This window comes from Physella acuta, unplaced genomic scaffold (assembly GCF_028476545.2).
Source record: "Physella acuta isolate Inbredline_101_S28 unplaced genomic scaffold, ASM2847654v3 ptg000247l, whole genome shotgun sequence".
In the NCBI taxonomy this organism is placed as follows: domain Eukaryota; kingdom Metazoa; phylum Mollusca; class Gastropoda; family Physidae; genus Physella; species Physella acuta.
The window spans coordinates 142,501-156,976 of NW_026731766.1; the positions used below are offsets into that span (position 1 = coordinate 142,501).

The 14,476-nt window shown below is 37.2% G+C and overlaps 1 protein-coding gene across 1 annotated transcript in view; it reads left to right on the forward strand.

Moving 5' to 3' along the window:
- The window catches only part of LOC131938548 (CD109 antigen-like), a 47,857-nt gene extending 36,770 nt beyond the window's left edge, over positions 1-11,087 (forward strand). The window contains exons 6-17 of the mRNA XM_059296622.1: positions 2,506-2,682; positions 3,475-3,556; positions 4,017-4,173; positions 4,366-4,437; positions 5,557-5,764; positions 6,560-6,780; positions 7,317-7,466; positions 8,442-8,504; positions 8,788-8,897; positions 9,549-9,696; positions 10,094-10,196; positions 10,909-11,087. Of these exons, the coding sequence (XP_059152605.1) occupies positions 2,506-2,682; positions 3,475-3,556; positions 4,017-4,173; positions 4,366-4,437; positions 5,557-5,764; positions 6,560-6,780; positions 7,317-7,466; positions 8,442-8,504; positions 8,788-8,897; positions 9,549-9,696; positions 10,094-10,196; positions 10,909-11,030 (1,613 nt within the window). The 3' untranslated portion in view covers positions 11,031-11,087. The remainder of the gene's footprint in view (positions 1-2,505; positions 2,683-3,474; positions 3,557-4,016; positions 4,174-4,365; positions 4,438-5,556; positions 5,765-6,559; positions 6,781-7,316; positions 7,467-8,441; positions 8,505-8,787; positions 8,898-9,548; positions 9,697-10,093; positions 10,197-10,908) is intronic.
- Positions 11,088-14,476: the final 3,389 nt, after the last annotated feature.

A 14,476-nucleotide genomic window follows, 5' to 3' on the forward strand; every position in this document is an offset into this window, starting at 1 on the left:
CTAGATTTAAAATTGTGAAGATTGACAAAAATGGAAAAGAATACTTTGCTGATGGAAATGCACAGAGTGTAATCCAGGTCAGGTTATTACTATTTTTAAAATTTCTAAAATACATTTTATTGTTGACATGGATAAAATAAGTTGAGTTTTTTGTTAACTTTGCATTCACAGCGGTCGTGTTTAAAAAAAAAAAACAACAATTTTAAACATTTAATATTTTAGAATCGGTGATAGAAACGTTGCAAATGTAGAGAACTTGAAAATGTATTTATTTTTGTTTATGTTTATCGGAAGACAAGCATTGATTGGCTGCATAGAAAGTGAAACAACAGGATCAATCTTGTGTAAACTCCAATTTTTAGTCATTTTTTTCTCATAACTTGGGCAATAAATTAAAAAAAAAAAAAAAAGTAAAAATAAACAAATAGTCTATGATTTTTAAAATAAATGGAATTAGTTGCTGAAAATATAAAAACATTATACACTTCCAATCTTTATTACAGTCCATTATCAATACCAATATTCATTTTAATAACATCTTACATAATTTTTAAAAAGATATTTAATGCGCTTTCGAAAAGTTCCCAGACATCTCGTCTGGTCCATCACGTTACATTAATTATAATAAAAAGCAATTTTAAAATTTACAAAACTAACTATAAATTTATCAATACTCATTTAATTGTGACGTGGTTAGGTGGGGTCCAACCAGCAAGGTGTGACCTACTTCCCAATCCTGGCATCTGTGGCTGGGGCACTGGACCTGGACGTGTCTGCCAAATCTTCAATGGCGGCTGACGCTGTACGAGGTCAGGTCAATGTCAAGGTGAGTCGAGATAAAAGTTTGCGTTTACTTGACCTTGATTGATTTAAACATACATTTCTGTCTATTGTTTTACCGTTAGATTTGACTGTGGACATGTAAGTAGCATTTTAAAAGTCAAAGGCTTCCACTCCTCCTTCCCCACCTAGTAAACAGCTATTTTAAATATTTTAAAATGGGACTCAAAAAAGAAGAAGCCGCAGTTGCTTATACCCAACTTTAGAGAATCTAAGTGCGATGGAGAGGTGTGGCTGCGTCCTAATGCTCCACCTACAAAGGGTTCATGGGAATGATGATGATGATGTTGCTGATGGTGATGATAGTGATGATTATGATGATAACGATGGCTATGAAGATGACGATGATGATAATGATGATGATGATGATGATGGTGAGGATTATGATGTTGATGATGATGCTTATGAAGCTGATGCTGCTGCTGCTGCTGATGATGATGAAAATAATGACGAGCTTAAAACAAATTTTACCAGATAGCTAACAAACACATTTTTTCACCATTGTTTTTCATAAATCATTGATGATGTCTCTGTCAGCTGGAGGGGGCGCCACTCACGTTCAACAACCCTGTCTACGTCACGCTCAACTCCAGCACGAGTTTTGTCAAGTCCCTGAACATCACCTTTCCTACAGGTGTGGTACCTGGGTCCAAGAGAATCAGGGCAGCCGTCACAGGTAAATCTCCCAATATTTCAGGCGTTGTTACGTTCAGCTGTCACCGTCAATTTACGATCGTAAGTCATGTGTCTCGTGGTTTGTGTTGGGAGGGGAGGGGGGGGGGAGAAGGTGGTTGAGGTAATTCATCATTTCTAGGTTCCAGAAATTCCTATTTTATACCCAAATTACTAGGTCATAAGAACACACGTTTTAAAAATTTAGTTTTCTTTAAAAATTAATAGAAGTAGTATCAAGTTTATTCAATATTTTTTGTGCTTTCATAATCATAATTCCAAAGAGAAAATAATCTAGGTAATTGCAAACTGGCCGTGACGAGGTACTGTTTTTGAGCAAAAAAATATTCTAATACATTGAAACTGTCGGATTTTGAAGATTCACTCACCACTCTCCATTATTGTGTCTTGCAAATTTACTATCATTCTAGTTTCGCTTTGAGTAGCCATGAAACATTTTGACACTGTAGTTCTACTCTATTTTAGGAATGTGTATTGCCTTTCTTGGCTAGTTCTTTTTTTATGTTCCAAAACTCGAACAACGACACCAGAAAAAATATTTTAAACAATTTAAATCTGATTTCTTGTGCTCATGCACACAAAAAAAAACTGCTTTACGCGTGGCCTACCTTGACTTACATACTTGGCTTAGTCCTCGTTGCTCCTTATGGAACATAGGGCATCCACCATTTCCTTCCATTTCATCTGATCCCCGGCTATTAATTTCGTGATCTCACAAGACATCTCTGTTGGCTTCAGTTCTTTGAGCAGACTCCGCCTCCAGGTCTGTCTTGGGCGCCCTCTCTTCCACTCAAGCGTCTGGCGTGTCATTAATTAATTTTTTAAAAATTCATATTTAAACAATCATAGCAGAGATTTAGGTATACATTTTTCTATATGTAATAAACCTTTTCCCCCACGTTTCGTGTTTTGGAATACAATTCTGGGATATGTAGATTATGTTAATCGATATCGGTTCGTGTGTGTTTACAGGTGATTTGCTCGGCTCAAGTTTAAACAGTTTGTCTTCACTCCTGACGATCCCCACCGGATATGGTGATACAAACTTGTTCATGTTCGCGCCAAATCTCTACATGGCTAAATACCTCAACGTCACAAAACAAACCAGGACATCCTATTACAAGGAGGCCATACGCGGCTTGGAGGAAGGTAAGTGTTAGCTTGCTTGTGGATTTAAAAAATTAGCATGGTGGCGTCGTACACTCTGTTCTTCGTTTTAAAAAAAAAGCGATTGTGAATGCGCATTGAACCAGGAGCAACAACTATTTTTTTGCTCAAGAAAAGTAGAGCAAAAAAAAGAAAAATGTGAGATTTTCTTTATAGAAATAAAGCTAGGCTATGGCCCAGTAAGGAGGGGGGATGTTTGAAATAGAGTGAGGTACTAGTCAAACAGCTACAATGTTTAAGTGTAAGGTGTCCATAAACCTCATGCCCGGGGGGGGGGGGGAGGGTTGTGGTCAGACTAGAGTGATGTTATGCTACGTGGATTAGAGGATTCAAGAAATAAATTTTTATTCTTGATTTTTAAGGTCAAATCTCGTTTGGTAAAAATGGTTAAATCAACGGGTTTTTTAATGAAGGAAAGAGAAGGGCGTGGGTTAAGGGCTTCATTAAGGAAGTCTGGATTTTATAACGACGTATTTAAATATGCTAATTGTGCGGGGGTGGGGAGATCATTTAATTATATTTTCCAAACTGAAGACGCAATTATTATCATTATCCTCACACTTGTAAAGAATAAACAGCCACATTAACATCAGCGCAAACTGAGGATAATTTCAAATCTAGAAAATACTTCATCTCCTATTGTTCTCCATGCTTGCAAACCGTTACAAAATGTATTAATAACGGCGCGCACAGCCTTAGCCAAATATGGACCTGAGTGTAGTTACTGTTTTTGTTGCTGCGATCCTTGTTACGTATAACGCTAATACATTTCAGGCTTTCAAAGTCTGTTGACAATCAAAAGAACAGATGGAAGTTTTAGCAGAGGGGGAGATGGAGACCGAACAGGAAGTGTATGGTGAGTACCTTTGTAACACAGGTGAGTAGCTTTATAACACCGTTGAGTACCTTTGTAACACAGGGGAGTTCCGAAATAACACAGCTGAGTTTCGCTCTAACACAGGTGATGACCACTGTAACACAGGTGAGTACCTTTGTAACATAGGTGAGTACTGCTGTAACACTGGTGAGTACCTTTGTAACACAGGTGAGTACCTTTGTAACACAGGTGAATACCGCTCTAACACAGGTGAGTATTGCTCTAACATAGGGGAGTACCGTTCTAATACAGGTGAGTACTGCTGTAACACAGATGATTACCGTTGTAGTTTTGAGACTATGCTAGGTTTTGTGTGTTTCCATTAATTTTCAGCTCCAAACATGCATATTTATGTCTTGTTTAAACTTAGGCACACTAATGTGCTTTTAATAAACCAAAAATTGCACATAACTCTATTATAACTGTATTGTACATCCAGGCTTACCGCCCTTGCGAGTCGTGCTGTCCACGAGGCAAGCGTCTACATCAATGTGGACAGCACCTTGATGTCGATGGCAACCTCGTGGCTAATTGAACGACAGAACTCGGACGGTTCCTTCAAGGAATTCTCGAAAATTCTGGACAAAAAAGCACAGGTAATTATAAATCTTAACTAAATCTATAAGAATGAAACGATAGGTAGTCATGAATCTTTACGTTAAAAGCTATAGGCATAACATTGGTAATTGTGATGGTTACCTACATTGTTAAGTCAAATGAAAATACTTAATCAATTTATACAAACGACGTTATTGTCATTAGTTTTCATTGTGTTTACTACATCTTAGGGATCAGTACCAGCTTTGACATCGCTTGTGATGTTGAGTATTCTTGAGAACAACGATCACACACATGAGAAGGTGAGTGGCAGATTAGGGCAGGTGGGATTATAGGTAGGGACAGGTGGGATTATAGGTAGGGGCAGGTGGGATTATAGGTAGGGCAGGTGGGATTATAGGTGGAAAGGTGGGATTTTGGGTACGGGTAGGTTGGATCACAGGTAGGGACACGTGGGATTATATATAGGGGTAGGTGGGATTATATATAGGGGTAGGTGGGATTATAGGTAGGGCAGGTGGGATTATAGGTAGGGCAGGTGGGATTATAGGTATTGCAGGTGGGATTATAGATAGGGCAGGTGGGATTTTGGTAGGGGTAGGTGGGATCACAGGTAGGGGTAGGTGGGATTATAGATAGGGAAGGTGGGATTATAGGTACGGGTAGGTGGGATCACAGGTAGGGGTAGGTTGGATCACAGGTAGGGGCAGGTGGGATTATAGGTAGGAAAGGTGGGATTATAGGTAGGAAAGGTGGGATTATATGTAAGGGGTAGGTCCTCACAGGTAGTGGCAGGTGGGAATATAGGTAGGGATAGGTGGGATTATAGGTAGGGGTAGGTGGGATCACAGGTAGGGGCAGGTGGGATTATAGGTAGAGCAGGTGGGATCACAGGTAAGGGTAGGTGAGATTTTAGGTAGGTAGGGCAGGTGGGATTATAGGTAGTGCAGTGTGATTATAGGTATGGATAGGTGGGATCACAGGTAGGGGTAGGTGGGATTTTAGGTGGGGCAGGTGGGATTTTAGGTGGGGCAGGTGGGAATATAGGTAGCGATAAGTGGGATCACAGGTAGGTGTAGGTGGGATTTTAGGTGGAATGATAGAGATCACACGTTAGGGTAGTTCAGATGTTTCGAAGAGTACCGTTTTCAATATTCACCCGAACATATTCACACCACCTCGGGGAAATCTAGGTGTTGTAAAAATGTTTCGTGTGTACGCGAAAAGAGGAATGCCAAATTTAATGTACTATGTTTAGTATGTCTAAACCTAACACAGCATTTATTAAAGGTTTAGTTATGAAGTATGAACACAACTCATCGTCATATTAGTGTTTAATTTAAGTGGAACACTCAAAATTTCTTGCATAATTATTTTTTTAAAACTGCCTGGATGTCTACCGAAAAATATATCCTCCTCAGACTTGTAGAACTACAAATCTCTGCTATTTCCGCAAGAGTATGCTCAATGCCACGTCCAGAGCCCTAGAGTTCCTGGAGCGGATGGTGGAGCAGGATGCACTGAATGACCCCTACACTCTGGCAGTGGTCAGCTATGGGCTAGCGAAGTCTGGCAGCACAAAGGCGAACCTCGTCTTTCGAAAACTTTTAGCCTTGGGTGTTCGTGAAGGTAAATGTTTCCTGTCAAACATCTATATCGTCTCATGTATTACTTGAAGGTATATAACATCTATATCGTCCCATGTATTTCTTGAATGTCTATAAAATCTACACCATCCCATGCATTACATGAAGTTCTATAACATCTATACCGTCTCATGCATTACTTGAAGGTCTATAACATCTATATCGTCCCATGTATTACTTGAATGTCTATAAAATCTACACCATCCCATGCATTACATGAAGTTCTATAACATCTATACCGTCTCATGCATTACTTGAAGGTCTATAACATCTATATCGTCCCATGTATTACTTGAATGTCTATAACATCTACACCGTCTCATGCATTACTTGAAGGTCTATAACATCTATATCGTCCCATGTATTACTTGAATGTCTATAACATCTACACCGTCTCATGCATTACTTGAAGGTCTATAACATCTATATCGTCCCATGTATTACTTGAAGGTCTATAACATCTACACCGTCCCATGCATTACATGAAGTTCTATAACATCTATACCGTCTCATGCATTACTTGAAGGTCTATAACATCTACACCGTCCCATGCATTACATGAAGTTCTATAACATCTATACCGTCTCATGCATTACTTGAAGGTCTATAACATCTATATCGTCCCATGTATTACTTGAATGTCTATAACATCTACACCGTCCCATGCATTACATGAAGTTCTATAACATCTATACCTCCTCATGTATTACTCAAAGGTCTATAGCCTATACAATGTCTCATCCATTTAATCAGCATTATTTAATGCGTGTTCTCTTAGGCGGCTTTCTCTACTGGAGAGCGGACAGTTCAGACGAAGAGCAGCTAGAACATCCGTCAAGATGGCGTCCAGTCCACAAGCAGGCCAGGTCTGCTGACGTCATCATCACATCCTACGCCGTGTTGACCTTCGTGACCCTGGGTCGTCTGGAGGAGGCGGTCCCTGCAGTCACGTGGCTGACGTCACAGAGAAACCCACTAGGAGGCTTCGTCTCCACCCAGGTGTGTTTTTTCTCACAACAACATCCTTAAATGACGTTTTGTTCGGGGATTTTCTTTTGACCATAAAAACATTAATTTATGTTTTTGTATGAGAGATATATTTAATTGTGGATACTTTATTCATTTCTTACCACTGGGGAGTAAAGGGCTGTGACCACACCTCTCCATCGTACTCGGTTTTGGGCTGCTCTCCTTATCTGTTCCCACATGAGTCAAGCGGTCTTTACCTCTTCTTCTACCGTTCTTCGCCACGATCTCTTTAGCCGGCCCACTTTCCTCATTCCCTTGGGACTCCAGTCCATTTGGGCAATATCGTTTGACACCATTCTAAAGACAAAGAGTCGTTCTATTTGTTTAAATGCATTGTATTGTTTATTTTAAAAAATCCAATTGTAATTTACAGTTAAGAAAAAATTATACAAATTTACAATTTTACGAATATTTTTTGAAAGAGCAATTTAAACCAAAGCTTGATATACTAATGTAGGTTTTAGAATGTTACGTTAAAATTTCACACAAAGCAAATTGTTTACCAGGACACAGTAACCGGACTCCAGGCCCTGGCAGAGTTTGCGACACAGTCCCTGAGACCCGACACATCTGTGTCTGTGACAGTCGACGACACAATGACACGTACAACGTTTACAGTCAACCAAGACAACTCACTAACTCTTCAGACTAGAGAGGTACAAAAGTTTGTGTTAATGAATGTTATTATATTACACAGTTTACAGGACAACTCTCTAACTCTCCAGACAAGAGAGGTACATAAGTTTGTGTTTATATATAACATCATACAATGTTGTCGGACCATTTGATCACTGAGTTGTTGGTGTATTGATCGAGCCGAAATAGAGAAATATTTTAATTTTTGAAATGAAGATATTTTCATTAACAGTCCCTGTTACATTATTTCATGTTAGTAATTGTTACGTCCCTTGTATTATGAATATAATGGTTACGTCCCTTGAGTGTTCACCGTGTCTTCTGTGGGTCAGAGACAAGATGTGTCGTCTGAGCTCGTGTATATAACAATAAAGCAGGGGCGTAGCGAGGGGGGGGGGGGCGGGGGGTGCGGACCGCACCGGGTGACACCATTTAGGGGGGTGACACCAAGGCAAAAAATAGCAAAATATATAGAGAAAAACTCGAGGGGGGGGGGGGTGCAAATCGAAAGTTTGAGGGGGGGGGGGGGTGCAAATCGAAAATTTGAAAGTTTGTCCCTGGGAAGGGTCTCTATGCCTCTGGGGGGGTGACACCATTAAGTGCCGCACCGGGTGACACCCGACCTCGCTACGCCACTGCAATAAAGTACTAGAGTTAACTCATAGAACTGTGTCTATTTAAGTAATGTAACAATCCCCATCCCCGAAATTTTGATTGCGACCATCAAAAAAAGTTTAAAGTGCCTTCTATCCCTCTTCCCCCCCCCCCACCCCCGCCCCCATGATAAATGTCTGAACGAAACCCAGCACTAATACATGTTTGTACTAAACGTTTAGAGTATAGACTAGGCAGTTACCTTCGTTTCCGTGTAGTTCATGTGTTGAAGGACAAGCCTAAAGTTTAACCAAACCTTCAGACAAACGTTTAGATACAAATAATATTGGAGTTTTCTTTATCGAGAAAGAATTGTCCATTTACTCCCCTAATTATTGCAGCTGTTTGAGTCGCCAGCCAAGATTGTAATCAATGCCGCCGGAAAGGGAAATGCCTTGGTTGAGGTAACAAATTAAATTAGTAACAGTTACCTACAGAAAAATGGAATCTCTATATTGTTTATAACCCTAAAACATTTTAATTAAATCATTTTATACTAAAATTATGAATTAATGAAACAATTTTTTAGTTTTTAAATTCGTGTTTTTAATTTTTAATTTATTATTGTATGGCTTATGTAGATCATCGACATACACTACACGTTTTACAGTCTCTATATGTCTGGTGATTTGTTGCTGAGGCTCTGCTTGCTTACAACCATACTTTTTATGTCCCATCTTTGAACAGGTAGCTACCAGCTTTAACATAGAAGAGGAGCTGTTATCTCAATCGTTTGATGTGAAAGTTGTGGTGCTGGATGACGAGGTAAACAAGCTGAGGATGATGGTATGCACAAGGTGAGGCCACAGGAGTGAACTACATAATTAGAAAACATAATCTTAGTTAAACCCTTTAAGGTTATTTATATTTTATTTGTATTGGTATCAGAAATTATTCTGAAATTGGTTAAGAAAATATTTCTATAAAATAAAGTAATCAGTGCTATCTTAAGAGCCTCTGAGAACATGTAACATTTGTTTTTAGAAATAAAGAGAGGGTCTCTGCTTGGGTATTGCCACACAAACATAGTTTGGCGCCCTACTGAATTCGATCTTTGCCGGCTTTTAATAAGCTACAGATGTTAGACCATGTAGTCTAAAACAGACGTACTCTATGGTCCAAAACAAGCTCGATCCCGCAGGTTGCCACTTTCAGTCAACCCTCGACCCTTTCTAAAGGTGGTAGGGGAAAACGCCCTTGTGGCACGTTACATGCAACATAATGATCTGCTGATCGTTAGACTGTTTCATCTTTTAATACCGCTACCAAATATTATGAGGGTTCCAGTACCGATGTACCGTATCGAATGTTGCCGACAAGAAGACTATGATCTCCCAGCCAAAATAAGAGCGATCTATGCTCAGTCATATTTCCACTGTTACTAGCTTTATTTATCACGCGCGAAGAGGAAAAGGATTCCATTACAAACCAGGCTGACCTCTCCCCAGATTATTGAGTCAGAGAAGCGCCGGTCTGGTAGTCCAAGAAGTGGGAATACCTTCAGGGTTCCAGCCAGATCTCACGGCTGTAGACAACGTCGCCGGGCTCGTCAAGACGGAGGTCAAGGGAAACTTTCTCGACGTCTACTTGGATGAGGTGGGTTCGTTGCTCTTATGATAGTGCCACCATTTAGGTTTTTATGGATTTTTGTGAAATAAGTTACGTACATCTATTTCTTTGCATCTGTTATGAACCTGGAATAAGATGAGACTAAAGATACAAGCAATTTTTTTCTTTTCTAGAACTCTTTCGTAAACAGTTATGTCAAATTATTTCACAAACAATGCGTTTTTTTTTTGCTTGATAAAATGTCACCGAACTACATTTCATCTGATTACCACCTATGTATTTGTAGGAGTCATTGATCTACTTATCATCTAATTACCACCGATGCTTATTTATCTACCTTCCGTCTAATCATCCCCAATGTATTTATACAATCAGATTGGCAAGTCTACCTTTCGTTTAACCCCCTGTGTATTTATACAATCAGATTGGCAAGTCTACCCTGTGTTATACCCTCTCTATGGTTAGAGTGGCCAAGGTGGCAAGGTCACAAAAATGTTACGTGAAAACATACGACTACTATGAAACAGGTACAAGTTTTATCCAATTTAGATTGTGTTTAGATGAATTACAGTAATGAAATGCTTGCCTCTGGATGTTTTTATATAATTTATGCACAGCTCCATAGAACAAAAACATTCTTATTTTGCCATGCATGAAATTGCTTGGGCCTCTAACAGAAAACTGGAACTACATCCACTCCTCACGTAGCTCGACATTTGTTACCTGAGTTTTTATTCGGTTTAGCTGAACCCACGTTATTTCAGTGGCTTTTGCTTCATTTTGAACAGATCTATATTAGGACAGTATGAAAACAGTTAACATAAAAACTAGGAATCTTGTGGCACAGTAACCGCAAACGGCTTTTTAAATGAATAGCCTGAACACTTTCGTTGGTATTACAATCTTGCCTTCAAGAACGACAAGAAAATGTACACCCACCGTTTTGTGTTTCTGCAGTGTAAAACCCCAGCATTGAATATCATAGCTTACTGCTCGGCCCTATATATGGTTAAATAATCGGATAAAGAAATATTTAGGCCAACTATCTTTGCACACAAACTATTTCAAACTATAATCTGAACAGGTTTAAATTATTCAAATCAAAATAAATTAAATTACACATATTTTGTTGCAAAACATTTATTTTTAAAAATCCTAATACACAACTATATAAATAATAAGGCTTATTAAATGAGCAATAATTTGACAAAGAAATAAATGTTTTTACATTTCCCCTAGGCAACCAAGCGACCGTGTTTTACGAGCCTCAAGCTATCAAAGAGGCCGGCATTTGTGACGTGTGCAAGGGTTGTTTCCCTTATCAGATCTGTCGACTGACAGTCGGAGATAGAAACATTTAAAGGGTTGCTTCCCTTATCAAATCTGTCGACTAACACTCGGAGAGACAAATAACTAAAATCAATATAGTTTAAAAAAACACAATCAGACTTATGATCAATAAAAGATTGTTTTATATTTTAAAATAAGCTATGTTTTTATGATTTTAATTAGTTTCTGATTTTTTAAAATTAAAAGTTACATGATTAACTATAAAACTGTCAACTGACTTATGTGTTTGATTTATTTTTGAAAAACATTGAGAAAAAAAATTCACTTTTTCGTTTTAAATTTGTTTTGAAATTAAGCTTAACATAAATTATCTTTTGAAACAAAAATTCTTTTGAAATTAACATGACAATTGAATATATATATTAGATTTTCAATAAAAAAAATATTTTTTAAGTGAAGCATACGAAGACAATTTAATATTTTCAGGAATATATATATATATATATATATATATATATATATATATATATATATATATATGTATATATGTATATATATGTATATATATATATATGTATATATATATATATATGTATATATATATATATATGTATATATATATATATATATATATATATATATATATATATATATATATATATATATATATATATATATTCAGAACACATTCAAAAATGACTAAAATAACTACCCCATTCCTGCACGAGTGTTTTGTTAAATTTATTTGTAATGTATCTACACAAAATAAAAATAAAAGATCGGAAATGCTTTTTGCTTATGAGATCTATTTTCAAGTTCAGTTCAATTCTGGGTGTAATCTGGACAAAAGTAAAAACGCATACTATTGTATTTAATGCTATAGGCCTACTTCAAGTTGAATAAAGGAAAATTGAATTCATTAGTAGTCTCAGTTAAGATAAACTGTACCGCTATTTTAACATTAAAAGTAAAGTTACCCTTTCAAACCTGACGGTTTGAAGAGATAGTGTGGTCAGCACTATGCCCAGCCGCCATTACTTTCCCTAACGTGAGTTAGGTACCTATCAGAGTTGGGTGGACTCAGGGACGGTCTACAGACTTGAAACCCAGATTCGAACTCGAGACTTACAGGTTCGCAGTCCAGCTCTCTACCGCTAGACCACTCCGTCCCATTATTTTAACATTAACTGTACCGATATTTTAATACCAACTGAACCCCTATCGTAACACCCAACTCTAGCCCTATTGAAACACCTAGTGTAGCCCTATTTCAATGCCAACATTAGCCCCAGTTTAAGAACAACCAGTAGCCCCATTCTAAGATCAGCGACTGTAGAGTAAGTGTTGCCATTTGTAAGCCGAACACCCGCCCCAACTGTAATCAATCCTACACGACAAACACAAAAGCCCACTATTGTCTAGTTAATGTATCTCAGCTTTGATATACGATCGCGTAGTTCGTTAGTACTTGAGAGTACTTCAACGCTGGTTGTTGCCGACTCGGTGGTTGTCAGACATTTATTTCACACACGACGGCGTTCATACAACTGAACACACACTTCACAGCCATAATGTAACACGATTGATTTTAATAGATAGTTCGATCTATGAGCGGCAGTTTGCCGGTCTTTGAAATTAGAATGCCGGCTGGAATAGACCGATCAAAAACTCTTTACTAAAGCACGAATGATAGAAGGTTCATCGCGCTTTTTGTAAAGGTACCGATTGTTGTCGCTAGTGTATCAATATAAACAATGTGCTATTATTATGAATTACTTCCCTTATTAAAGATTCAAACGCCATGAAGTGTTTACAAATTAAACCATTAGAGTTAGCCCCTTTTTTGTGAGATATAATGAGTACTAAAGAGAATATATTTTTAAATTATGAATTATTATTTTTGGCTCGTTTTTGATAGCTCCAAACAAAACCGTGTAAATAGCAAAGAAAAGAGTAAAGTATAAATATTAGAGATCTTCATCATCTTATAATCTAATCATGTTCTTGCCCAAGACACAAGGGGCTGATGAAGTAGAGCTCATCTGTTTCAGGGACCTCGGCATGGGAAGGGATAGTGTTTTTGCTGATCATACTTTTGTTTATTTATATACTCTACTAACGTGAGAAGCATTGCAACCTCCAGTTGTATTGTAAATAGGTTGGGTATTGATTGTGCTTGAGTTGAATATAATCTCTATTGTTGAAGATGACAAAAGTACGGTATAATTTGGGTTTCGGTTCAGTCAAGCATAGACTTCTAAACCCCGCAATGTACAATGTGAAATGTTTAATATGAATATCGCTGGAAATACCGTTAGTAAAATAATTGTGATATTAAGTTTTTACTTTCTCGTATATACGTAGTATAGAGAAAGTATTGTAATCGTGCAAAAAAAAAAATCGAGATTTTTACAAATCTCGACGTTTTACACCTCACTGATGCGGAAAAACATAATTTTGCAATCTTGTCCGTATGTCTGTGTGTGTGTCTGTGTGTCCGTGTGTAAACACGATAACTTGAGTACCGTTACAGCTAGGTTGATGAAATTTCATATATAAGTATTATATCAAAATCGTAGATCCGTATCAACTTTTGAGCGATTTCCGACAACCGGAAGTGGTACTTTTTCTACTTTGAATTTTTCAAAAGCCTATAACTTGAGTACTATTTCCGATAGATACATGAAATTTCACATGTAAGTAAAAGATCTAATTCTCTACCTTCTGTTAAATTTTGAGTAATTTCCGTTGACCGGAAGTAGTAATTTACGCTACTTCCGATTTCTCAAAAAACTAATGTAAATTTTAAAAGTACTAATAATATTGCGCACTATTATGCGCTTTTTTATTTCGCGTTCACTTGGTGTGCAATTAATTTGTCTACGAGATTTTATTCTATTTTTAAAACTTTAAGTATTTAAAATGGATTAAAAATCATGTCTATAGCCCGAGTTCCCATCCCCTGTTATTTTATTGGGCTTGTAAGTTGTTAAAGTAGCTTACCAAGTTCTCGCTCCGGTAGTTGCCAGCTGGCGTTTTTTTGTTTTTTCAAACCAAATGTGAATATTTTTTATTTATTTTTTTTTAAGTTATGAAATCTACTTTCGTTTTTGGAATAAAAAAAAACTCCGACAATAAGTTGTTTTAAGTAAATTAAGTTTAAAATAACACACACACACAAATATATTATATTTTATATAGATCTAGATAGATCTAGAATACAACCTGTATAATAATAATACATCTTTAATCTATATAAAATATGATATTTATAGGCCTAAAAGATTTCAATCTTAAATCTGAAATCAAGCCTAATTTAATTAATAAATATATATAGCCTAGATCTAGAGTCTAGATTTCTAGATCTAAAATTCTATATCTAGATCTATGACTTAAAAAAAACCCTCTTGAAAATTCCGACTTAGACAGTAACATACGACATACAGGATTTATTTTTAATTTATACACTCAAGAGTAGTCTAGAGATCTAGATTCTAGATCTAGTTTCTTTTATTTT